The 27,677-nt window shown below is 34.3% G+C and overlaps 1 protein-coding gene across 6 annotated transcripts in view; it reads left to right on the plus strand.

Annotated features, from left to right (window-relative positions):
• LOC115440763 (rho GTPase-activating protein conundrum) overlaps positions 1 to 27,677 on the plus strand; it is a 123,482-nt gene that overhangs the window by 32,851 nt on the left and 62,954 nt on the right. For 4 of the 6 annotated variants that reach the window (XM_030165204.2, XM_030165203.2, XM_030165201.2 and 1 more), the window contains exon 3: positions 24,416 to 24,563. In XM_030165204.2, coding sequence (XP_030021064.2) covers positions 24,416 to 24,563 — 148 coding nt within the window. Of the gene's footprint in view, positions 1 to 6,666; positions 7,065 to 24,415; positions 24,564 to 27,677 lie in introns of those variants that run through there. The other 2 variants (XM_037442610.1, XM_030165205.2) reach the window with 2 other exon arrangements.

Below are 27,677 nucleotides of genomic sequence, written 5' to 3' on the forward strand. Positions count from 1 at the left end.
TTGGCGAATCGGGCCCGGCGTCAAACACCGTAAATACGGGATTTTGTGTTTTAATTGAATAAGAGCGATCATGCGTAGGAACTAAGATCAATTTTCCGTTAAAACCGAATTTAGCTGAATAAGAAATCAACATGAAAATTTATATTACTCACGTGGAACTTGCTAAGTCAATCACATTATGTAATAACGAATAGTTAAATGGAAGTAACAAAAAATCTGCGTGGTCATAGTGAATGAGCGTATTGGATCTTAATTCTTTTCGACTGTCTGGGCATCTTTGAATGACATGCTTTTTCATACAAAACGAAGTTCTAAAGAAATTAGCCCTGGTAAACTCCTAAAATCAAAAAAACCGCGATAACCTAGTTGGTTGTGGAACGGAGTACTGAAACGAATGTCCGCAGGTTCAAAACCCAAAAGGCACACACCTCTGACTTTTTTAAAAATGATGTGTGTATTCTTTGTGAATTATCGCTTGCTTTAACGGTGAAGGAAAATATCGTGAGGATACCTACATATCTGAGAAGTTCTCTATAGGAAGTTCGAAGGTGTGTGAAGTCTACCAATCCGCACTATGTCAGCGTGGTGGATTATGGCCTAATCCCTCTCAGCAGTAGAGGAGGCTCGTACCCAGCTGTGGGGCAGTATTAATACAGGGCTGATATTATAAACTCTTAAAATAGGTATACTGCTGACTGACTGCCTCGGTGGCGTAGTTGTATTGCATGTCCGATACAATAGCGCTCTGAGGTCCTGGGTTCGAATCCCGGGTCGGGCAAAGTGATATTTGGGTTTTTCTGCTCAGTATCAGCCCGGAGTCTGGAATTTGTGCCCGATATGGCGATAGGCTCGCCCCCTATCACATCATGGGACGGAACATACTTGGCGAAAAGTGGGTGCCCTAGTTGCGCCTCTGCATACCCCTTCGGGGATAAATGCGTGATGTTATGTATGTATGTAAAATAGGTATAAGTCTCTTTAGCTATAGTTTTGTGATGAAAAAAGCACGAAAGTTAATATTCTTTATGATCTTTCTACCTGTATTGTAACACATTATTCGCAAATATTTGTGGGTCTAAAACAACTAATAAAATGAATACTAATTTAGTTGTTCACACCCTCATCCGTAACAAGATACTTAAAAACTTTTCACAAAAAGCCAAGGAGGTAATGTTTTAACTTTTTGACTCATCTATTGTTCCATAAGGTTAAAGTCCTACAATTTAAGTCTTTCCAAGTTTCATGAAATGCCATCAGACATGATGTTTGCTTTGAATAGACGGATGTTATGTTTCCCGGACATTGTGTCGTCTTACAGGGAACGCCGAGCGAGTTCAACCGAGGTTGATTTTTAGATTTCATCGGATTATTTGAGGCCACAAAACTTGCAATTTTAATGCTTTGGTTATTTTTGTTCATTACGCTAAAACAATTAAGTATATGTAATAATATAATAGTATTACAGTTTTAATATAATGTTGATGAACTAGACATTACATCTCTAAAGCGTAATGGTATTATAGTTTAAATATAGTGTTGATCAACTAGATATTGAATGTTAAGAGTCGATGAAATTATTACCGCTTGTTTGTTACGGACATTTTGTTATCAAATGCCTCGTATTGTGGTATTTGGTATAATTCTGCTCAATAAGAATTTATTAAAATCTATCGTTGTATTACAAATCTTGACTTTGAATCTAATCGTGAAAATATTGTCATTGTCAAAATAAGTCACAACAAGACAGTTTAAAACAGCGTAGATAATCTCTGTAACTATGAAATTAAGTAAGGAACGTAAAACTTTCTCTTTACACCTGAATATTCGTTTAAATGTGGGAATTTTGATACACTTGCTCTCTCGTTGAAGTGAAAGGTATAAATTAGTGTCGCTTACGCGTTAAATACAAACAAACGATTGGGGTACGAGCGTTCGGATCGCTCTCTTCGTGGCCTCGACCCTCGAAATTGTCGCGTTTGTTCCTCGAATCAATTACCGTTCGCAAAGGTTTAATGACTTGTTACCGGTGGGCAAAAACTGTCAAGTCAAATGTTCGGTCGGCGACCGGGCGTCAGAGGCTCGATGGATGCGCATCTACCGCAAAAACACTTCATTTATCATGTGTGACGTGATTTATTTTTGCGTTTTTTGCCCAAAAATTGCACTTTAATGGCCTCTGTGATTGTGGAATAATTTGTGGACGTGTAATAAAAAAAATAAATGAATGAACGTTTTTAGAAATTGAATTTACTGTTGCAGCAGAGGAAATTATTGTTACGAAACATCTACATGTAATTAACTATGTAATGTAATCAATTATAATTAATTAGACTTTAATCAATTAAGACTACATGAGGCATTCTATAACTATAAAGTTTTTAGACATTCGTTTTTTGCCGATTTCGTAATCAACTCATAAAATCTATGAAATATTTTCCTTTCGGTTGTTACTAGTGGATATTTTAGAATATTTTTTATTATTAGTTCTAGAAATTAAATAATAATTACTTTTTAAATTTATAATAATAATAACAGCCCTGTATTATATACTGTCCCACTGTTGGGCACGGGTCTTCTCTACTACTGATAGGGATTAGGCCGTGGTCCACAACGCTGCCTTAGTGCGGGTTCGCAGACTTCACATACCCTCGAAATTCATATAAATAACTTCAGGTATGCAGTTTTCCTCGCGATGTTTTCCTTTAACGTTAAAGCAAGCGAAACACTCATATCTTTAGAAAAGTCAAAGGTGCGTGGCCTTGAGTTTTGAATCCGCGGAGTTTTGTCTCGGCAGTCCGTTCCGCTCCCAACTAGGCTTTCGCCGCTGTTAAGATTTAGTGTGTACTGTATTTAATTTTACTTCATTTCATTAATAACGTGGGTTGCGTAAGTTTAATCAAATTAACGTAAAAAAATAATGTATATGCATTTATTTCTTACGTATGAATATAATGTTGAAATGTTATAATGTAAACGAAACTGTAAAACTAATAATCGTCGTTGAAATGTATAAACCAGTGGAGATTGTTTACAATCTCTTTCATGTGATCCTTTATCTTGACTTCCTGTATTATAAATAGACATGTTGTATCGTACATCTCTCTTGTTTACTTGCATTCACAATCTCTTATCTTTGACAACGGTGGAAAAGTTCTGTGATACGTTTACTTATCCATAAACTAATATGAACATTTATATGTAAGACTAGCTTCCGCTCGCAGCTTCGCCCGCGTGGATTTCGGACTTCAAAAATGGAGGAGGTGCTCAATTTGTCGGGATGTTTTTTTAATGTATGGTGGTATGCGGGTGGTCCGATTGTCCGGTCAGGGTCTGATGATGGGATCCTGGTGAAATCGAAGGAAGCTTATAGCATGATTCAGTATTCACGCGTGATGGCTTATTATTAGCGTATTTCATGTATAACTTATTTATTTATTTAATAAGGTACACCAACAGCATACATATCCTTAAATCTAAAATAAAAAAAGTATTGCGTGTTGACAATTGGCTGATATGCATGATATAACTTTGGTGTTTCTATACCGATTTCTATGATTCTTTTTTATGGAATATTTAATAATGTTAACTTTTTTAATTAGGGATGACTGAGAGTGTTATAAACGTAAGAGTAGACAAATATAATGAGAAAGCTTCGAACTGCTTAGCTATCGGGAGTTACACGTGTTATTGTGAGTCAACCATAAAAGATAGATATATGCTGTAGCGTGATGAAAAGTATACTATAACCAGCACAGGAGTATGACAAATAATTGTACCAAGTTTCGTTAAAATCCGTCGAGTAGTTTTTGTTTCTATAACGGTTATACAGACAGACAGACAGACAGACAGACAGACAGACAGACAGACAGACAGACAGACAGACAGACAGACAGACAGACAGAAAGACAGACAGACAGACAGACAAAAATTTTACTAATTGCATTTTTGGCAACAGTATCGATCCCTAATCACCCCCTGATAATTATTTTGGAAATATATTTCATGTACAGAATTGACCTTTCTACAGATTTATTATAAGTATAGATAGATATAGAAGATATTTCAAAATGGCGCTCGGAATTTGACAGTTATAGGGACGCGCTACGATCGAACTGAATCGATTCATCCGCGAAATATCTTAATTAATTTTACATAGTGACAATTATTTTGTAACGTTTCTTTAGGCATATTTGTTTTGTTATTTGATATAATATTACATTTGATATATCACAGAATACTGAATAGTATTACTTAATAATATTATTATCAGGATGTAGGGTAAAATATTCGTAAAAATAATTTTATCGCAGTGATTAGAAATGTATTTAAAAATTATTGAACTCTTCTACATATAAAATTTGTTATTATTTCTCCAAGATAAATTTTGTAAAACTAGTTACAATCCTCTAAAATGATGACATGATACAGATCTCACAAACAGACAAATACGGATAAAAAAGGATGTAAAAAAGACTACGTTTGTCGTCAAGGGGCAAGATTTTAAAGGTTTATGTAAACAAAAGTTTGTGCGGTAAAATATTTTTTCTGGGATGTTGTTTCCTGTTTAAATAGATAACGTCTGTTGAGTAGCGGGAAACGGTTATTTATAAATATATTGTCTAACTACTGCATCACGACGATTTTTTAATGGTCGTGGCACTCCAGTCGAGCCAATCTATTCATGCTGCAAACAAAACTGTCTAAAACATGTCAGCAAGACGTGAATAAGATTGCTTGATTTGTCTTGCTTCGAAATTACAAGTTAGCTATTAAATATTTTGTGTTGTATCATTATGGCTTGAAATGATTACTTGATCTACTGATGAACTCGGTCGTTTCCTCTATAAACAAAAAAAAAAAAATAGAACTGGCTTATGATACCTCATTAGGGATTAAGGAAGTTATACTCAACCGGACACTCCAACTAATATAATGTAAGTTATAAGCTTTCGATCGAGGCTTCGCCCACGTGAAAGAGTTTTAGGAGAATAACTCAAAACACCCTTACATATATCCCGGAATAAAAGTAGTTTATGTCCTCTTCAGGAGCAAAAACTACTTCCATACAAATTTACATCATAATTCATTGAAGTAATACATTTTTTCGGATTTTACTGTGATTTTTTTGAAGGTGTAAAGAGACGAGACTTTTATTTGAATGTCTAACATTCGCGTAAACACAAGATATTATTCATAGTAATCCGTTCGGTAATTTTTGAGGTTATCAGGTTCAAACAGACAGACTACGCGGCGGGGATTTTTTATAATACGTAAGGTACAGCAAACAAACTTTCATAATGCTGTATTTACAGAGATACGTTACATAAATCCACCATATTCATTGCGAATCACGCGTCATTGCACTTTTTCTCATGTGTCACCGTGTTACATAACTACTATCCATTCAATAAGTCTGTTCATTGGAAAGTCACAACATTGACTTGCTTTACCGTTTTATGATATTAAAATAACTTAATTACAGTTCGACGACATTGTTGTGATAACAACCCCTTTCGTACATTTTTGTTGTTATTAAATTGATCACTCTTATTATCTATTCTGTTGATATGTTTGAGTTGTTTATGATTAGAGATTTGATTTCAATCTTCATTGAGAGTATTATGGCGTTTAAAATTCTTGAAACCTTACATGAGCACCTACCTAAGTTCAAAACTGAAGCTATCATATTTTTGACAACATGATTATTATCAGTAAGGGTAACAAGGAAAATTATATTTAAAGAAAAAACGATCTACAAGTAGTAAAATAGAGCAGTTATTAAAGTGAGAGCTCAAAATTTACATTATTTCTTTTAGGAATGAATACGGAAATCTTAATAAAGTGGAGCTATTGTTAAAATTACTTGAAAGTAAAGAGACATGTTAAAATTATTTTCAAAATTTTATTTAAGGGACAATGCTTTAGGGTACTACGCATGTAAGCCGTTAAGACATTATTTTTTATATATCAGCAAAACACACTACTCCATAATGTAATCTACTGGATTACCTACTTGTTTCAACATATCTGGGTGCTATATCTTATCAGCCATCACATCGTTTCTACAGCACACAAGGCATTGAACTACGAGTTTATAAATTAATTTCTAAAGCGCACATATTTTATTATAAATAATAAATTTCAATTTTAAAATCCTCAATAATGTAAATAATTATGTGTTTGTCTCCATTAATTATTCCCAGTGCGAGCTTCGCGATAAGTCATTGTTAATTCAAGTGTTTTTACATCAGCCCCTTTTTACTTTCTTATTTGGTATACTAGCGATTGTAATACGGTTTTGTTTCATATTTAACCGATAACATAATAATAATCGTATTATGGATGAATGGATGTTTCATCAATCACGATGGAAGAAATTGCTTCGTTCTTCCTATGAAATTATAATGCCATTCGTGCCGGATGCATTTCGGAGCGTGGCCGACGCAGTGTAATGGATCGTGGGATACTTATTATTCTAAATGCACCTAGAGCGATAACAAAAAAAAATGGGTGCGCGTGAGGTCGTCACAGAAAATCATCTGAGGGCAGGTTGTCTCGAGAGTAGAGTTGCCCGAGCGTAAGCCGAGGCTTTATGCACGAGCGAGAGGTACGGACGACGCGCCCGCCGCCGCGCTCGCCGCCGCGCCCGCCACTGCCACTCGATTCATTCTCGATTTCTCACCAGCGCCAGTGCCGCGCCAACCGCTGACATTATCGCCAGTCGTGTCTTAACGCCGTCTCGAAGTTTTTGCGTGCTTAGAAAAAAGTATATTAAATCGAAGTCCGAGTGTTCTGTAAAGTTGGTAACAATACGAGTTTTTGAATTTCGAATAACGAATTGTATGGTGTTGTGAACAAGTGAAACAATTGTTGAAAACATCTACCTGAACGACGCGTGGCGGAACATAAAAACAAACTGTTGTCTCGCGTTCCGAATGGTCCCCGACAATAATTAGTTTGGTAAAAGTGAGTGTGTGTACTGTGAACGCTTGATGGTTCAATTAGAACTGTTCTGTTGAGGCATTCGTTTCGGAGATCAATCGGGATTACGGATGTTGAAGCTGGTTAGTGTTGGCATTAATGCGTCATTCGCACGCTAATTATTATGAACCGTCACATCTAGTCACTAGTGTGATTATGAATGACTTGAATCGCTTATCCTGCACATCCCTAACTGTTTACATATTTCCATTTCCCGTGGCGGGAATGGGTCTTTGAATTGTCAATGGCTTTTCTTAACAATTTACATTTTATATCTCAAAACGTGTGATGCATTTGTATGTATTGTTACCGTGTTGGCAAATATTAATTCCAAATGAACTTGATAATTATCGTGCGACATGGTTGATAACGTCAACAATAGTACATAATTATTGTTTTAAAACACACCGATAGGTCCGCAGGAACGCGGCAGATTACGCGACGAACATAATATTCAGATAACATTTTGTAAGGATTACAGTTTGTTGCCACAAAATTCATCTGTTTCGTAACCAGTTCAATGTTATTGCGCTACAAACTTGATCCAATGGCTGAGATCTCGTTAGATCTTACGTTTATAGTCGTCTGTATAGCTAATATCTTAATTAATTGTTATTGTTCGAAAAGGATGCGCGTTCTGACATCATCAGTATAATTTGACAATTAATTTTGTACTTTAAACTTCAGACTAAGTGTCTGATAGTCGATCGTATTTCATGCTATGTTTACATTTAAAAAAATACATTGTTTTTTTTTATTATCAAAGAGTGATCATCCACTCTTTAACCACCGGAATGTCAAAGGGATTAGTTTCACAAAGGAAAATAATTTTTGAGGCTTTGGTAATCCTACCGACTACGAAGTGCAGTATCAAGACGTAAATTAATTACGACGCTTTTCTGCAAAAACACTATTAATTAAACTCTTCGATACCGTATGTGTTGTGTTAATATTTTGTTAATGATTCATTGGTTTGATCAATTAGTTTCAACGTGTTATTGTCGTGGGTCGTTTAAGTTCATATGTTTTGTTTTTAAACTTCCTGCTTCTTTGTTTTAGTTTATCATAATTCATTCCTATGATTTATTTTGATTGTTAGATTTAAAATAAATTTATGAAAACAATGGAATTCAAATTTGTTGTTTCAGTCTTTCTTTTAGGAGTTTTGGGAGTAATGAATAATTAAGGTATAATGAATGCCATATCTTATGCTTGTTGACTACATAGTCTTAAATCTTAAAACCTTTATTTACTTGTTTTGACGTCAAAGCACTAAGGGGTTAGAATTTTTGTCACTCATCGTATACTATTAAGAAAATATACGTGTTTACGCATAAATGTAGGTACTTTAATTTAATTACTTGGAATTCCACTTTCGAGCAATAAAATCCGTAACGTATACTTTGCACTTCTTTAATTGGGCTTACTATCGTAGACAACACACCAATGGGATATTTCGTGATCACGCATATATTGGTACTAAGACAAATATAACTTGGTGACTCGGTGAGTGAGTTTTCAAAGAATCAACCCTTTCCTTTAAAATAGGTACTTTGAGACTACAAAATTATCTTTCTTTAAGTTTATGGGCTTTACTGAGATTATGTGATTATTCCATTAAAGATTAGCTGGTATTAAAATGGTTATTTTTTAATGAGAATTTACAATAAGATAGTCTGTGATTTTTGATTAACAATTTACTCCAAAGTCTTGTAAATTTACTAGTCTTTGGATATTAATTGCGTTAGAGGACAGAAGGTTATCATTGATTTAAAAAAAACATAAAGTACCATTAAAAGTTTCGAAACCGTAGTTGACATAAAACATAACCATCATAATGACATTTCGTCACTTCCCTTCACGTACTGAAACACCATCAGCCAGGCACATATCTAAAACAATAGACCACTCGTTTGTCGAGATAAGTGGTTAATTTTTTCTGTCGCAAACCGTTCCAGTCACCCATTTCCAAGTTATTTTTAGCTTCGCGTGTTTACTGTCACTCGGTTACTAATATACGTACATTCAGCAACACAAGTCATTGATATGAAAGTCGATATAGCTACTTGATTCTGCTTCTTGTTTTGAATTGACCTACTGTTATGTTGTGGATCGAATGTCACTTCGTAAAGTGAGTAGCGTTAGCCTTTTTACGCTATTTGATGTGAAGAATAAATGTCAGCAGTAGCATCATCTAGAACATTGAGTTACTATGTGCTGCATGCTATTGCACTGACAATGACTTGAATGTCCTTCAAACAAGATAATGCTTGTACATAATTTGCTGTTTGGGCATAGAAACAGACAAAGCGGAGGTCGAATTTATTCGGAATTGTAGATTATTTGAATTCGAGTAAAAATAAGGTTCGGTTAGCCCCTTGTCGCGATTATGTATAGATATAATTTTAGAGTGATGGTAGACGGGTATCATTAGAATAAATTCCATACCAAATTAAGTCAGAATTAATTTTAATCAGTAAAGATGGTCCAGACGCCTTGATCATGAAAATTTGGGGAGGCCCCTCCTATTCGTAAATTATCTATTGATAGACCAGTAAAAATAGCCACCATCTAAGTGGGAAGTAAACGGAAAATTAAATTTCGTCACGTAAGAATCTAAAATTGGTTGTAAGTGGTTTCGGAACGTCCGCCATGTGACAACTGGGAGCCGTTCTACGCGTTAAAATAAAATTATTCGTCGTATAAAAATATCCAATTGACGCGCGAATGGAGTTTTATGTTTATTTTTGTTGCACTATTTGTGTTCTTAAATTGAATTTGAAGTAATTATAGACTGGTACGTTTATTTACATATTATTTTGTAAGAAATAATAAGGAAACAAATGAAAGGAAATTAATACAAATTAAGGTTCTTCTAGTGGCGTCTAATCCGTAGAAGATCATGATGGGTTGCAGTAATTCACATCGTAATTAAAAGAAATTAAAAACTACTTAAACTTGAGTTTATGGGTATTATGAAGAAAATATATAGCCTCTTCTTTATAGTTCCTTATTGATGCAATTCTTTTTTACTTCTAAATAATACCTGAAGATGACGTTGCAAAATCAGTCAGTATGCATTTTGAACTACAAGGAATAAATCGTTTGACGTCACTAACATACAGATAGGTATATGTGTGGGTGTACCATTATTGGACACGTACTTTCAGTATTTTTTATTACATCGTCGTGATTTGTGCCGACTAATATTAATTACGATTTTTTGCGCGTCGGATACATTGAAGGGGTCTGATTCATTGCAAAACTTGTTACATGTTATAGGTTTTTTACTGTGGGCAAGGAACATTGATAATTTAGTTCTTACTTGTTTGTCTGATGGTGTTGTACTTTGTTTGATCATGTTGGTTTATATTTGCAAAGCATCTGGGGATGATGCTTCAAATTGCCTATCTCTTAGTAACCTTTATTGAATATTACTGAAATAATGTCCAGGGAAAACGTAAAATTTCTCCAAAATGTCCAGGCTTTTTTTTACTTGTTGCCACTAGCAATTTCGTTGACAGAGAACCTAGGCAAAATATGACATTAATATCCATTTTTAATATTTAGATTTCCGTTGCTTGTTTATTCTTTTTTCATTTTATCTATTTACTTTATGACATTTGTTTATCTATTATAATTCACTATACTCCACATTTGATTAATAAGACGTCTATAAACCGTAAGTGATGGTCTATCTATAGCCTACTACTTAAGTCTATCGGCTTATACAGGCTTAGATAAAGTCTCTTGATTTATGATAAACTTTCAGTCACGAGGTGTCTTTAAATCTTGGACCAATATGGATTGATGGATGTAAATTATAAATCTGAATTTTATTCAATCATGATACATGGGTTCATATGATTTTATTAAAATAAGCCACAATATGCAGATTACATCTGGGATACCTTCAATACCATGTCACTTACATGACAATAATCCAACTCTACCTAATTATGGAAAAGTTAGGGGAACTTCTTGAGCAGCATTAGGACATTTTTAACAATAGCAATGGAACTTTAAAGAATTTGATTTGACTGCTGGCGGGGTAATCTTCGTCTCAGGTTAGAAATGTCCCAAATCTACCAGAGACGTTTTAACTGTTTAATACCAGCAATTTTCTACAGACTTGCGTCGGCAACTGTACGTTAATTATCATTTTACATTAACGTGAACGCGAGCGTTTTCTCTAACGCGTCCGAGACGGTGATCTCTCCGCCAGTTACATCAACTGATGATGGATTGATTTTGGGGCTGCTTCCAGTTTCACCGCTGACTGATTGCTGTATTGTCTTGGTATTCGTAAGCTAATTGGTTTATATTACATTGTTTATTGGGTTATAAGTCTTTGGCAATTGGTTTCTTTGGGCGAAGGTTGCTAGGTCTCGTTCATATTTTTGGGTTCACCTAGTAATTATTACGAAGAAAAAAGGTATCTTATCATTCATAATTGTTACCTACATAAGTCATATTATGTCGAGTCGTTAATAAACATTCACCCGTTTAGGGAATGTAGCTGTTGTTCCATTATTTTGCCTATAGACTTAGAAAATATATATTTAGAATTCTAAATACATATATCGAATCTTATTTAAAATATGTTTTGAAGTGAATAATAAAACTGTCGATGTTACAAATCAAACTTGTTATGTAGGTGACTTGTGAGCGCATTTCAAACTAGTTGCACATCTTGTCATAAATCTGAATAACTGCAGACGCCAGAATAAGTCAAGGTGAAAACTTTGAACATTCGACCTCTGAATTCTAGCATTATGTTAATTACTAACATTACACCACCTACTTGGATAATGATATTTCTTAGTTTTAAAAGTATATCCATCCCTTTCCCTCATCACTTTTAAGACTCAAATTACTGTGTATAAAATATCAAATAGGGATACCTTTCAATGGCTCCCAAGAAGCATATAAAGTATTACAAAGCTTAAGTACGATTTCTGATCTCTGCCTGAATCTATGGGTAAAATGCCCACATTTTATAGAAACAGACTTATCTACAAAATAAATTACCCATTAAAGAACACGAAGAAAAACGCAAACTAGGATTAACCTTTGCAAGGGAGCCGTAAACACATTTACAAAGGCCAACGTGTTCAACTTTCAAGGACGCAGTAACATTGCCCGAGGCTCATAGATGTGTTCATTAAAAAGCTGGCGCTAACTAGGGCGGCTAGACTCGGCAGGTTATGTTAATGCAGTGGGGTGTCTAACCTAAGTGTTAACTGCGCGTGAGTTGTGTTTGTAGTTTTTTATCTTGACACTGCAAAGTTGCTACCTCGTATGGTACATCTTAGAAACGATGTTTGGCTGTTCAGAACCGTCCAATGTTGTTTTACTGGCTGGATAATTGTTGATCCCGGAACAAGCTACTGAGTCGAGCTTTATCTGCTAATGATTTTTGATGGTGTTAAAGTTAAGTGCACGGTAATTGCTTTTTATTAAGTATCCTTTGGATATTCTATAGGGTCTTACCCTTGCATTTCTTTTATATTTTTCTTGAAATTTTATCAAATATGAAGAAAACTATTTTATAAAGCCGTATTATTAATCGTCACTGCAAGTTCTTTGCCCGTTCATTGAACAAACTTTATAAAGATTAGCCAGAACTACGTCGCCGAACACATATCAATAGCTTCTAGATTGTTATCAACTATGTATGTTAATTCATAAGATTTTCCGTTCAACGTACACGTAGTTTGCCTTGAACTTACGACTGATATTCCTTATTTAGAATCTTATTTGAATCCGATATGGTTGAGAATGAATTGTACATCATCAAAAGGCAGCAATGCGTAGATTTTATTAAGATTTGAATCACGTACGAGGCTTTGTTTTCGTTTGTCAAGTCATAAACTAGATTTGTCTGTGGAATCTCAAGTCTATTTTTTGGTACTTCAATGACATGAAATATTTGTTCTATTACATCATTCGCTTAGTTTGGCGCGCAAATAATTGAGATTATTTCGACATCTATTATTTTAAGAAAATTTTCAGAGATGTAATTTCGCTGTTGGTTACTAAAATATGAAAAAAAGGCCACCGTTATCCATTGTCATTAATTTAAGCTTTCGCCAAACAGTGTGAATGACGTTTAAATGTTTAAGTTAGTTGTTTTTTAATCGTGGGGATTTCCTAATGCCCATTCTCTTTGCGTGAGATTGACATCGGACACATTATTAAATCCCTATTAGTTAAATTCTTTTTGAATACAATTGTTACCGGTAAAAGGCATTATTTTGGATACAATAATTTCAACGTTTTTTTGATATATTTATTTTAAGTCTTTAGACTTGGCAAACACAATGATTTTAGTTTCTCAAGTAATATTAAGAGTTTCTCTCTTAGTAATATGGCAAACGGCATGCTAATGCTCTGGTGTTGTACCCAAATTGCCTTCCACATCGCTATTTATTTTAGTTGCCCACTGATTCTCGGATACGGCAAAGTGACTGATCTGAATCTGGGTTACGGATAGGATATCTTTTTGAACTATTATATTTTGTGAAAATTATACCAGTCTTCATGATTGTTAAAATTATGATAGGTCGTGGAAAGAGAGAAACCTTTAACAATTTATTGTTCTGTACCTTAAATAATATAATAATAATTCTTGAATAGTGGTTGTATTTCGATTCAAGAAATAAAAGCGAGATGACAGCCATAGTTTGACATATGTTAATACACTTTATCCTTGTCCCATCGCGAGATAGACTGACGTTTAATATAAGATGCCTGCCTTATACTACTATCGTACTCCCTTCCTCATTGAGGACACAGACCTCAGCCTATGTCAAGGTGTTTGAATGAATTTTCATATAACTAAGTAAACAAGAATTAGTTGAATGGAAATTCCATTTAGATTAGTGACGTTATCGTCATCAATCAAGATGCGAATCTATGAATAAGATCACGCGCCAATTGCAAGTACGCAAATGATAAGAGTTCGTGACATCTGATGACTGATTTGTTAACTTGTGATAAGGTTCGATATGACTTGGCTTTACCCTGTCAAGACTTGTAGTAAACAAATCACTTGTTTACTATTAGATATTCGTGTTGTTTCTGATTTTAGACGTCCTATGGTACATATCTTATATGCGAAAGTGTATCTCGGTAGTTGCTATCGCTTTGTGTAATTCTGCCGAGCAGTATAGGCAAATTAGATGTGGTGGCTATTTCGAAACTAATCTCTTAGAATGCAGATTGAAAGCCGTGAAGAACTATTAATAATGACGGCATCCACGTTAGAAGGGCAATGCTCTTATCAACTATAAAAACTTTAATATCAGGACCGTCCATCATAGCAGACAATACACACTTGATTTTGTCTGATCATTATATGCACGATATCGGAATTTTCCTTGTAAAAAGTGGCATCAAAAGCCACGCCTCATTAGCAACCATCCGTGTAATGCAAAGCCATCGTTCAACATTCCTTACGTCGTATTTTTTATTGTCTTTAGATTATGGGATAATAGTCGTTCTTTATTAGAGACACTTGAGTGGGAGTGTTTTTGTCAGAGCATTATCAAAGTCTTTTGCAATAAGTTCCAGTCGGTCTTCAGTACTTCGAACTGCAAGGAACTTCAACGAGCTTCGTTTTTATATCACTTTTGATTAAATTGTGTTTTTGATATAACAATAGGAGTTATGATTCCCTTAAAATGGGCAACACTTAGATTTTTTTATGTGTTCAGGGATAATAATGATCCACTGGAATGAAGTGATATTTACTAATATTAATCATCTCAAAGACGACACAATCCTGAAAAGACATGCAGATATTTCATCGGCACGAGACATTGTGATTGCTTGACACGCGTCGATCAGTTGCGTCATCGATTGTTCTCAGCCAAATAGACTGCAACTCTTGTGGCGCAACACTTTCAATGTAAGCCTACGAGACAATGAATAATTCGTTCCAGCATACTATAAAACCTGATTACAAGATACGATAATATTGGCTGTTGGATTTGTGATCCAAAGTTGCTAGTTGAGTGATAGAGGATTGCATGGATGACATATTTCGTATGGTTTTGCTCGTATGGCTTCGTATTCCGAAGCGTAGTTCTTGCAGTAGTATGGCGGAGTTATTGAATTATGGTAAAATCTGGAATCATTCGTTATCTGTGTTGCTGTCTGTTGCTTTTGTCGTGTCATCCAGCTGATTACCTAAACTCGACTCATATAACGTCACCGTAGAGTATCTTTTCAGTTTAGTTTATCTCGCTGGCGACATTTATCATCAAGCAAAGCAGGTACAAAATTAGACATTTGAAAATCATACGGACAAGGGTCATGATCATGATAGGATTATTGAAATGTGTTTGAATATGGTAATTGAAGCCAGGGCCTTATGGTCAATGGGGACATAGTGACACGTAGTCCCTGGCAACAGTGATGCGCGTCGACTGCCTTATTATTTCACTGAACATATTGAATTGCTAACTTCAACATTGTTATAACCTCGCTTACATATTAATAATCTTGCCACTTACTTTTAAGCCTATATACGTTTATCTATATTAAATGAGAAAGCCAAGAATTGTAGATGAAACGTTTTTAGAAAAGTTATTAAGATTTACATCGATTTTAAATATTTATGTGGATTTAGGATTTCCATAAATGGCAACCCTGAACGTTTGAAAGGAATGAGTCGGTTGAAAACTGCAAGCATTGCGCCTACGCACGCATTATAAATCAACGACTGTTAGTCGGATTGAAGGAATGTCAAGTTATTGTAACCTTGCGTGAAGTAACTGCTTATGAAAACAACAAGTAATAACACCATTTATAATGAAAGGAGACGGGAATTTTATTATGTTACGATTGTCTTTGCTCTTTGTATCTCCATTTTATTTTATTTTTACAACTCATACAAGATGAAGGCCGATTATACTTTTTTCTTCTTTTAAGTCGGGCACTCTTGACAGAGTGGTAATTTCAGCAGTCTGACATAGAGGACTGTGTTGCCGTTGTGAACAAATCGGTATAGTGAATATTAAATATAATTACATATTATAAAAATATTAATTGGCGTGGTAATTTTTCTCGTATTTGTTGCAATTCTTTTAAATTAGATTATACTTATGTTTTCTTTGTTCGACCCGCTTACCCAATTATTCTTTCTTCCTAGCGTCGGCAGTGAGACAATGTAGTGTTGAAATGAAGGAAATACAAAAGTTATTGTAATTATATCTCGGTTCCGCCATTTGGTTAATTTAGAAATTCATTTGATATACCATGTGAAACTTTCAAACTACAATATAATCCTCGTGTTATACAATGGATTAACATAATTCCAACCGTCTCGTCTCTGTTTTAATGACGTTACGTAAATGCGGCCATCGTAATTATCTAACAGCCCAATTTATTTCTGTTACGATTTTTATCTTAATTATTTAGGATTTTTCTAACTATAAATCTTACGATTTTATCGCTCGTGTGTAACGGGTTTTAGATTTTGGGACGTTTGTTCACATGTGACGCGATCTGGCAGTTTGGTAATGATTAATTAATTTGTTTTTTATTCTAAATTTAAATTTGAATAAATCTGATTCAGTTTTGGCGCAAACTCTGACAGGGGTCTTTTAATTGCTGCTGTGATTTTTGACTTTTGTATTTCAAGAAAATGATTGAGCGTTTAGCGAAAAATCTATATTTTTGTTACTTATTATTTTGTTGGCTGGATTGCATAAAAATCACGCAATTATTCAAATTACCACATGTACTGAAGAAAGGACCAAATGCTATTTAATTTTTATGTTATTGATTTTCAGTCAACAGTAAAATTTAAGACAAATACGCAACAAGTAACAATAAATAAATCTTGAAGTCTGCATTTTTTATTTTTATACTTACGACAAATTGCAAATTAAGTTTTGTGTACAGACTTTAGTCGTGAACCAAATTAACCTTATTTTTGTTTTCGTACGTGACACAACGAAGATTTATATCATACAAGACAAAAATAAGGCATTACATAACGTATGTTTACTTCCCGACTCAATTTTGAAAGACTAATAACAGTTATTAATGATAATATTTCAATTATTTTCATTATTTTTCGTGAACGTTGGCGTATTTAGCAAATGGTGATTAATTACTGTCAGCGACTTTCTTTTTTACTTAATTTAGGTTTCACGTACTTAATTATTGTTGCGCCATTTCAAAATTTGTATTCTTGCAGTTGAATTCTTTTTGCTATTCCTATTTCAAACTTGTGGTATTTGCGCCGTGTTTTAATGGTGCCTGCCTCATTTTAAAAATTCTTAATTTTTTTTAGTAAATATAATCTGTTTTAATCTAGACATTTTTTAAAGGAACGAATTAAGGCAGAATCGTCTTCTAATTTTGTTATCTGCATTTCCCAATATGTTAGTATTTAATTTGTGTACACTATTAGTTATAAAAGGTTGTTACCTTTAGCCGTAATCATGGAACACTCCTATGATTTGTAATTCCTTAAAGTATGACTTAAATCTATCGACTACGTTCTACATTGTCAATACGAGTCAAAGATCCTTTTGCCAAAATTATAATGTTTGTGTTGTCAACTCTTAAGGCTTGTACTTAAGATGTATTTTTATATTTCATGATGTAACTGGCTGTATGACGATTGACTTAAATTATCAAGTGGCCACCCACGAAGTATTTCACAAATTATAGATCCATGTTTACGTTTGATTTGTCAATCAAAGCATTAGCGGTTTCGATGACGCAATTGAACGATAATTATAAGAGGGTCGACTGGTTTGTGCAACGGTATGAGCTTGTATATGTATGTTTTGGTCCAATGGTGGTACAGCCTAATAACCGAGTACAGAAGTAATAATCATGGGCCTGCAAGTAGTAATAAGCTTGGGGTTACGAGATATTCAATATAGGTTAGTTTATAAACGTTTATTATTCATTGAAGGAAATCTTTTCCTGGTATATTTTGAAATTTAGAATTCCGAACTTACCAGTATTCGCTGAGAAAACAGTTTCAAAATACGTAAGTATAGGAAACTTAGAAATAAATTGGTATAAAAAATATCTTTAGAAAGAAGCGCTTTCGATTTTGAATTTGGTGGTGAATTTTGAAAATTATTAATTATATCATTAATAATTATGATTAATGATAAAATGCGGGTAATTTATTGTAGTTACTATAAAATAATTGTAATATATTTACCGAAAATAAATTCATAATGTATTCTGACTTCTTTATTCCCTTTTATATTGTCTGTTAGTACATTACTTACGTCTATAACCTATACATAAATACTAAAGAAACAAAGATTTATAGACTATGTGTAGAATGCAGGACATCTCATGCTGACGTCAACGTGAGATCCGTTGTGCAGAAGGTGTTTTCTGCAGTAAACCGGCTGCAGGGAACTGTGCAGGTGAATCATGGCTGCCTGCGTTGACGTCATCACATTCCTCAAGACCCTTTTACGTCTAATCAATGTGTTATTTTATTTTGTCTTTATAAAAACATGATTAACAAAAAGGTTAATCAGATAGTAAATCATTTGTTATTAATTTTAATATTTATTTGCTTACTAATGTATAATTGCTGTTGTTACATTTTATGCTCTTATAACTTAGTAGTCCTTTTCAGACATTGCAAATCTGAGGGCGCTATATCAATAACAATTTACTATAGATATAATATTTAGGTAATGAATTAAAACTATTACCTATATAAAAACAATACTTAATATTTATAACATCCAACATACAATTTTGCTTATTTCCTGGTGGTTCTCAAAATATATATAAAATATAATAGTTCTTAATATTTTAGTGTAATTTATTAGAGTATAGATTATAATTGATTACAATTTGATAAAGGTCGCAGGAACACGCTGGATGCAGCCATTGAAAGGTCCTTCTGGAATTTTCTAGAGGTCTATGTTAAGCAGTGGACATGATGTGGCTGATGATTATGATTGCAATTGCCACGCATTGGGATGTCGCAAAGATTTATTTCCGACATAAAATACGAGCACAAATCCTGGACAGTAGTCGCTGTTATCTTTTATCAGGACTGTTTAGTTACAGAAATGTTTTGAGCCTTAAAAAAAATCTAGGTCAACATAATAACAACGACTGCCATAACACGCAATTTCTTTCGTCGATACGAAACATCAATCCCTGCATAATCGTTTGCTGAGGCATATTACAAATAATATCGATTATAAAAAAAAAACATAAGTATTTGCATGCTAAATACTTCTTTAGAAAATGATATCGATACATAAATCGATATAGTATATCGATTTTATATATACAAGTAGAAAGAACGTCTGATGACGTAAACGATATCCCTGCCGAGGTTTTCTAAAGAAGTATTTACCATACAACATATAAATTATACAAATTCTTGAACATCCGGAACGGGCGACTATCACGAGCGGGCTTTGAACTCGAAACATATGGTGGATGGCTATATTATGTATTTTTAGTTTAACTGTTACGCTGCTTGTGGGTTTCAAATTTGGTAAATGTAGGGGGTTATTCGTATGGAACGGAGTATGTGTGAAATTATTATGAATCTGTTCTTGCTGCATTCTAGGCAAAAGTTGGTACAGAAGAGTAAAAATAGCCATCTAGATACTAAATAGGAATATTCATTAATATAAAATGCCATATTTAGAAGATTATATCCTTTTAAAACTAGAATAAATTATTGGATAAATTTTAAATGAATTAAGAATTAGCTTTTGCTGCGATTTCGAAAGCGACTAAGATTTCTTCGAAGTTCGAGCCGAGTAAGGATTCCATATTTTAGCTCTAGATGCCTTTCACCGATAATTTGAACCTGATCACTATGCCAGTGTTGGCACAAGGTCCTTAACGTACAGACAGGTAAATGCTCAAGGATTTCATCCTAATTGCTTAAATAACAATATTTTGTGAGAGTCCATGTAACCAGATTCCTGCCGGCCTCCTTTTTTGATTTATGTAAAATCTAATTATGATCGATTTGTAGACCACATGCTTATTAGTATTGATGTGCTGTGTCGGGTTGCCTTTCGGAAAACTTCACTCTTCGCCGCTGATAGGGAGTTAACCCATACCAGGATATGATCCTGCTATGTTGTCTGTCTCGTAATTTACTAACACATTGTTGCATAAATCATATAGTGACGTTTGCAACTATAATTAATTTATATCATATTGTATCCACTGTAAAGATAATAAGGAATAAAACGTTGTCAGGTGCAAAGATATTTTTTTTTGTTTGATTCATATCAGTGACGTAGTTGTAACTGTCTTGCTAATTATACGTTCAGTTGTTCTCATAGCTTTGTCATTCTGTGACATGAAGAACATTCAGAAAGAATCCATTGAAATTAAAAATGTTCTTTTTATGTTATAAAATTTGAATTTCGAATTCAATTAAAAATGTCATGACGCAGTTATTAATTCATTTACTTTGAAGGAATAAGGTTCAAATTAACTGCGTGAAGAGTACATTCCTCATCGCTAACGTTTATACTAAAATGATGAGCATCTTCGGAATGTTCGTATAAATATGATAAGTTATGCAAATCGGACGCTTTCAAGGAAAGAGCGACATTCACCTTCCAGCTTACGTGTGTTTATTGTGGATTAATAGTAAGCCTACAAAATTATGTGTTTAATATTCACTTGTACGACATTCCGGGACGATGACTTGGTTATGTCAAATAACATGATATAGACATGTCAAGCGAAGAGGAAAGGAAATGTTAAGTTTGTTCTTGGTTTGTTTTGTTCTTTTCGGATAATGTTAGAGAAGCAAGGTAAATTGGAAAGTGGTTTCATTTTTAGCTTCTATAATGATGAAGCTTGTAGAACAGCCACCACTACCTGTTACTTGGCCTTTAGCAAATATAACTTTTTAGAGTCCTAGGATTGTTGTTGTTTGGTTATTTGTTGTTTTTTACTTTTTTGAATTTTGGTTAGTTAAGTTTTTTTTTATTATCGGACCCCGCTGTCAATTCCGGGGGAAACTTGCGAATGGGATAATAGAATGCCCCGGCTTAACGGCTGTAGGGCTCATGAGGAAAGTTGGTAGGGGATATCTGGGGAATGGGAATGTAGGGGAAGGAGTAGGAACCCTCTTAGGATGGGAGGAGGGGAGAAGATTAATTAGTTAGTCCGGTGCCTGAGCATCTTTAAGAGCACCATAATTTCTTTATTTACTAAGCACATAAATAAAACTTGGTACCTATTCACTGCTAAGTTATTTTTGCGCACCGTGTCTTCATTTAGTGATATGGAAATTTATGTGCAGATACTTTGGCGGCCATGGTTATTATGCCCGATAAGTTTTTATCACTTTTTAGGTGTATTTTTATTCACTTTGTTAGTTTAATGACGTACGTAGAATCGAAAAATTTTATAAAATGGCTTGGAAGTATTATAAATAAATTTTGCTTGGAATTCTATGGTATTAAGTCAAGTATCATTTCAGTTAGATTTATGTCATGATTTAGGTGGATTACCTTTAGCTGTTAGGTCTACATTGATAAGGCTACCGACTACGACATTATCCAAACCTTTCGCTAAAATGTTCAGACGCAATTCACGTTTTTCCGTTAATAGCTTTAGAGTACCATTTTCAACTACACCAAATTTAATTTCAATATTAACTAAATTATACGACAAAAGTCCAAAGTCCTTGACTATACAGGACATTATCGCGTGGGTGCTCCGGAAACGGCGTCGGATGTTTCTGATATTTTGTATAATGAATAACAAGGAGCAAGTGATTACTATGCACCGATTGTGAGCTTCCTCAGTTAAGAAAGGGCCTAATTGGAAATAGTCGAGTGGAATATTAAGACAAAACGGAAATGGCATTTGGTAACTTATTGATATGCTCGTGTTATATCTAAAGACTTAGGTCGCTCGGTCCTCTTTCGCTTTTTAATCTGTGGCAAGAATGACTCGTGTACGGTTTAAATAGAATTTCTATTTTCAACTTCCGGGATACTATGGACGATTGATGTGATATGGCGTCTGTTTGATCTCCTGACGAGTCGTTTGCCGCAAACGCATTATACGCAATACCAAATCTCTAGCTTCAACTTGATTTTCTGTATTCTACCTCCCAAATTCTACTGGCTAAATAACTCCAAGGTTACTTAAATCGGTTGGCATTTTCTTGTTTGGATTTGCCTCTATTTACTTGACTGTTTACATATCCTATACACTGTTGCACACACGTGACATCAGGTGTGTGGCCTTGCGTTATCTAGTATTTGCAATGGACGCCGACGTCATCCGATAAGGTTGTTTGATGAGTTGATAGGGCGTGGTATGCGCATGCTTAGTTGGATTATGTGAGTATTTAGCGAATGGCGTGTGTATCTTTGTTGTTTATTTATATTCATTCAGATAGGCATCTGCAGTGCTTAATTAAGTACATATTTTAGCCTTAATTACTAATATATACTTCAATCACAGTCATTAAATTGAGACATTCAAAGATAGTCCGCAATATCTTATTAACATTTTGCGAAGTTATGCAAAAATTGGTTGAAACAAATAAAAATTTCGCGGTAAGAAATAATGCTCACAAAACAAAATAATTTTTAGCTTTGACGGATCCGGTTACTGAAATGTTGGTAAGAAAGTTGCATTTCGCTTGTTTTTGCTTTTCCACGTTAATGCGACCAGTTTTTGAAATGATTATTACCGCCGCGCGTCACGAATTGACATAATAATGTTCTTAAATTAGTAAGGATTTTTCTGTTGTATTTCGGTTTGAAGGACATTAAAGTCAATGTTACACTGAGGAGACCCTCGTATTATGGTGTCAGGAGAAGATATCAGTCCCTTTTGCGGTCTAATCCCGAATAAATCGTATTAGAAAATCCCACATGTGTTGTCCGGTTTGGAAATGGCATCCAAAACCTCCCAGGCCATAGCCAGTTTTAAATACAAGCTTCAGTTTTAGAAAAAATATAATTATGGACCGCATTATTTATAGTAGCTTGCATGTATACAATGTATGTAAATTGTAAATGCTATATACTCAAAGTTATAAATTTGTTTGATTAATTTATATAACAACTTTTCTGCGCTCTAAATGCTCATTTAGGGCTGAAGCTTAAGTATAATATAAAGTGTAGTATAAAGTATAAATTTCCTCATTAAGAGACAGTCAATAATGTATTTACAATTATACTAGGTGTTTCATGCGGCTTTGCTCATCTGCAAAGCCTTTCCCTGTCGGTTAAAAATATTTAATACGCCACCACATTTAATTTTAAACAATCGTTAAAAATGCCATTATTTGTCATGGGAGCAAATAACCGAGATAAAAAGTAGCATATGTGTTAATCCAGGAAACGGTCTCTTCCTGTGACAAATTTTATCCAAATGCTGCGTTTAATTCTGACAATATACAAACATCCAAACATTTCACAAAATTTCTCATTAATATATGAAGTAAGATTATTATACCCGTGGCTTTTGAGTTAACATGACATGACAGCTTTACTTGCGTTATCCTTCATCTGGTTGCGCACGAGCAAGCTTCTTGACGGCACTTCATTTATTATGGCAATCTGTTTCAAAAGTAATAAAGTAGAACCGCTCTGTAGACAGTATCAACACGATCCGAGCGGACGAGGGTACAGGTTGTGCCTAAAAAAAATATTTGATTATGGAGACATTGTTGATTGCAATGTAGGCTACCTATACAAGCCTATATAACAAGTTATTATTAATTGTAGTATCGCGGATTGGATTAAAACGATTTTATGATAGAATTATTATTTTATTTAAAATTTGAATTTAGAATAGCTGATGACTGTTAAGCCGCTTTTGGACTTTATTAGTGTTTATGATAAGATTTCTTTGACTTTACTATAAAACATTCAACATCGCATTCAACTTTATCTATAGCTCTATCTCTTAACCTAACTCAACATAATTAAGACAATTCCAGAGCTCACATAAATCTAAGATAAATGTGTATTATAATAACGTTTCACAACGAATGCTCATTGTGTTTTGAAAGCATTGACTAATGCTCGTTTCGCAAATCTTGTGTGGTTCACGGTATCATTGTATGAAGATAATGTGATTTCTGACTGTGATTGTTCTTATTATTTACGGATTTATCATTGTTTGGGACATGTTTGTCTATGTTTTTTGTGTTTATCTTACTAATGAATGATTGAAGATTGCTACTGGCTTATTGTTTGTGTTTTCTCATTTTCAAATCTATTGTTGGACTAAGGCTATTTTGTAATAGGGATGCTACAAATGGAAGTAGTGATACATGTTTATAAATAACATTTGCAATTGCACTAAAAACATTGTTTACATCGACTAAGCCCATCGATAATTCTTGTATGCTTTTCCTTTTTTTAATATTTTTCCTATGTATACATATATGAACTTTTTTTTCCTTCCTCCTCAGGAGTCTCCCGAGGTCCGCATGGCGCTGCCGCTGCAGCCGCGCGCGCCGGATCCCTCCGCCCTCGCCGCCTATTGGGCAGAGTACGAGGACCTCTGCCGCCAGATCAGCACCGCTCACCACAACGACGACGACGATAACCATTATGAAGGTAGGTTTATTAGTTTTTTACCGCCAGTATTATTCAAATATCGATTAGTACTAAAAATACCGTAGGCAAAAATATAAATAAAAAAGAATAATTTCGTGGTTCTTCCTACAACAAAGTAAGGTTACATGATTAAGGTGATTACAGAGATTTTACCGCCCTTACACCACTACAACTCTTGTAAACCATCAGCAGTGGCACGGATTTTATAAGACCGAGCGGTGAAGCACAGCGAGTCTCAGGGAAAACTAATTTGTCTTTATCGCGTAACGAAATTAATTAAATAGAATAGGGATTAGTTGGAAATATTAATTGTCCACTTCCCACCATAGCAGATGGAAAGTTTGTGAAAAGTTATAATGATCGTGTATGCGAAAGGAATAAACAATGTGTATTGACGTTCTGTCTGTTATATCATCAACATCTGCTTACCCCATCGAGACATGACTTTGCATAAAAGTTTCTCAGATTTTGATATATAAGTGATTATTTATGTCACAAGATTCAGTGACCGACTTGTTTACTAAATATCTATTTAGCTTCCAACTTGACATTATTAAACGTAACTAATTCACAATCTCGACCTAGACAGGCGAATGCTAAATACCTAACTTTTTGCTTGTCTTTTTGTATGTTTCATTCAAATCTGTGTCGTGACAGTGGGTTCACTATTTTAAGCATGTTTTTTTTTGTGTTTTTACTATTGTGTTAACGACGTCAATGTCTTTTATCACTAAAATAAAATCGACGCTTGAACAATCAGCACATAATTTGTCATCGTTTAAAACGATAGTGCTTTGTTTTTTTTAAGATGATAAAAACAGCAAAATGGATGGAATGATCTCTCTCGTAAATTTAACTCATACGGCTGGCGTTTTAGAATGTAAAAAAAAAAACACAATTCCCAAGCTACTTTAAGGCTTAAAATATTTCAAACGATTAAAAGAAATTGACAGTTAATTGTGAAAAATAGTATTTTAATTATCGGATTTATTTATTTTTTAACCTGACCATTATAGGTAGTACGTTTGTTAGATTGACAAGAGTCGGCTTATACAAATACACCGAACTTTTGGATGAGGCGTTTGCAACCATTAAAAAATGAAACGAACATGCTGAGGGCAAGCCACTAACGGGTTACAAACCTCGGCTCAGGATGATCACTGGGAGCGGTCGAGACATACTATTTTAATATCACGTTGGTTTGATAAGGATTCTGTTCTGACTTGATGCTAACCAGAGAAGTGTGACTAGATCTTAGGCTTTATAAAAGTTGAAAACTTTTTGTTCATACGTTCTTTAACTTGAGTATTTAGTGTTTGAAATCAAACCATTTAAAACACTAAAGTCGAAAACTTAATCCAAAACTAATGCAATCTTGATTCGTTATAAATCATTGAGTTTATGTCCAATTAGTTAGCATGTGGCTTGTCCTACTCTTAATGGTGTGACATGCTTTACGTTTATTACATTAGGAAAATGTTTATGCAATTTATAACACCAATGGTAATTAATATGAGAAGTGCTAGATGAATTTCATTAATCAATTTGACGTCAAGCCTAGCCTTGGCCCAAGGTTTTACAAAATATGATCCTTATCAATCCATTAATCCTTACATTAGACGATCAATCTAATCGATTATGCCGAGATCTCGGATTGGACTGATGTGAGATTGAAGGTATAATGGTCACCTTACTTCACTCCTCGGTGATAGAAAATGCGTGTCGCTGGTTGCAGTGGTGGATGGAAAATCGGGATGGAGTGCAAGTTTTTGTTGTATTTGAATTTATATTGACCTAAATACTCGATATGGAACTCAAATACTTAATTTCTCAGACTAGCGTCATGCTCTAAATGCTAATAACGATATCCATATTACTTAACAGTAGTTCATTATTGATAATAACCTGTTCAAAATAATGTATGACTCATCATAATTAAGGCTTAACATTTCGCGATGTTCTTGAAAAAAACGCTAACGTTCACACATGATTTCTTAACTGTGTTCATTTAATCCACGGTCATCGCTGCCGGCCCACTTGCGCAACTGGCGAGATATTAAATGGAACGGAAGGCTAACATAAAATCATTTAATAGTTTATGTAAGCTAATTATTTTTCTAATTAATTTGATGATCTCTCGTATATTGATTAATGACGTTACGGTACGCATGTGGGTTTTAGAAATTAAGCAATGTTATGCGCAATACATGAAGGCAATACATTGGTGTATGTATGATGCTTGGTTATAGAAATAGAAAGAACAATAGTATCTACGGATTAACAAGGAGCCTAGTAATGACTTGCGTCTAGACGCCGCCGACTTGACCCTGCACGGCGTGTACCCAATTAACTTAATTACCAACGTCTAGAGTGACTTAGGTCGAAAGTCGAGGACGTAAATGAAAGAATATGAAAATCATTATAAAATGCTACTGTTTAGATTTCGTAGATTACTCTATCTTTAAGAAAATTGGTTAGTAAATGTTGGTTGATTTACTCTTAATAGTTACTATCAAGGTATGAAATTATTTTATCGTTTTATTCTTGGTACTCTTAGAAAGAAACTAAAGTTACAGTTTTATTGGAGGAAGAGTACCCACGCCACCATACAAATGGCGACAAACCCAAAATAGTCGCTTATTTTGGAGCATAATTCTGGTGACCAAATGTCAACCATTTGAATTGCACTTAATATCTTTCTATAATATAAGTTTGTCGACTTATAAAAGTTAGTGTTTATTCCATCAGAGAGGTTACGTCGTAAATTGTAATCCAAGAGCCATTATAATAGTTTACAGTTTATGACCATAATAATGATTTTTATTGCGTCGTTATTAAACAGTAAATAGAGCTAGATAAGCGGAGGTAATATTCAAAATGTTATTGCGATTTAGTTTTGCGAATAAGGTTGTGTAACCTGTGCTATTATGAGTTGTACCTCTGGATTTAGCACGCGACATTTTAAAGCAGATTCTGGATTGGATTTTGGGTCTGAAAACATACTTATATTACTTGGAATTAGAATCTCTGTTCTTTTATCTCGAGATCGTTTGATCTCGAGATAAAAGATAGTTTAAGACCTAAAGTCACTGCTTCAAGAATCTTCTTACTGGT

The sequence above is a fragment of the Manduca sexta genome, chromosome 25 (genome assembly GCF_014839805.1).
Source record: "Manduca sexta isolate Smith_Timp_Sample1 chromosome 25, JHU_Msex_v1.0, whole genome shotgun sequence".
Classification (NCBI taxonomy): Eukaryota; Metazoa; Arthropoda; class Insecta; order Lepidoptera; family Sphingidae; genus Manduca; species Manduca sexta.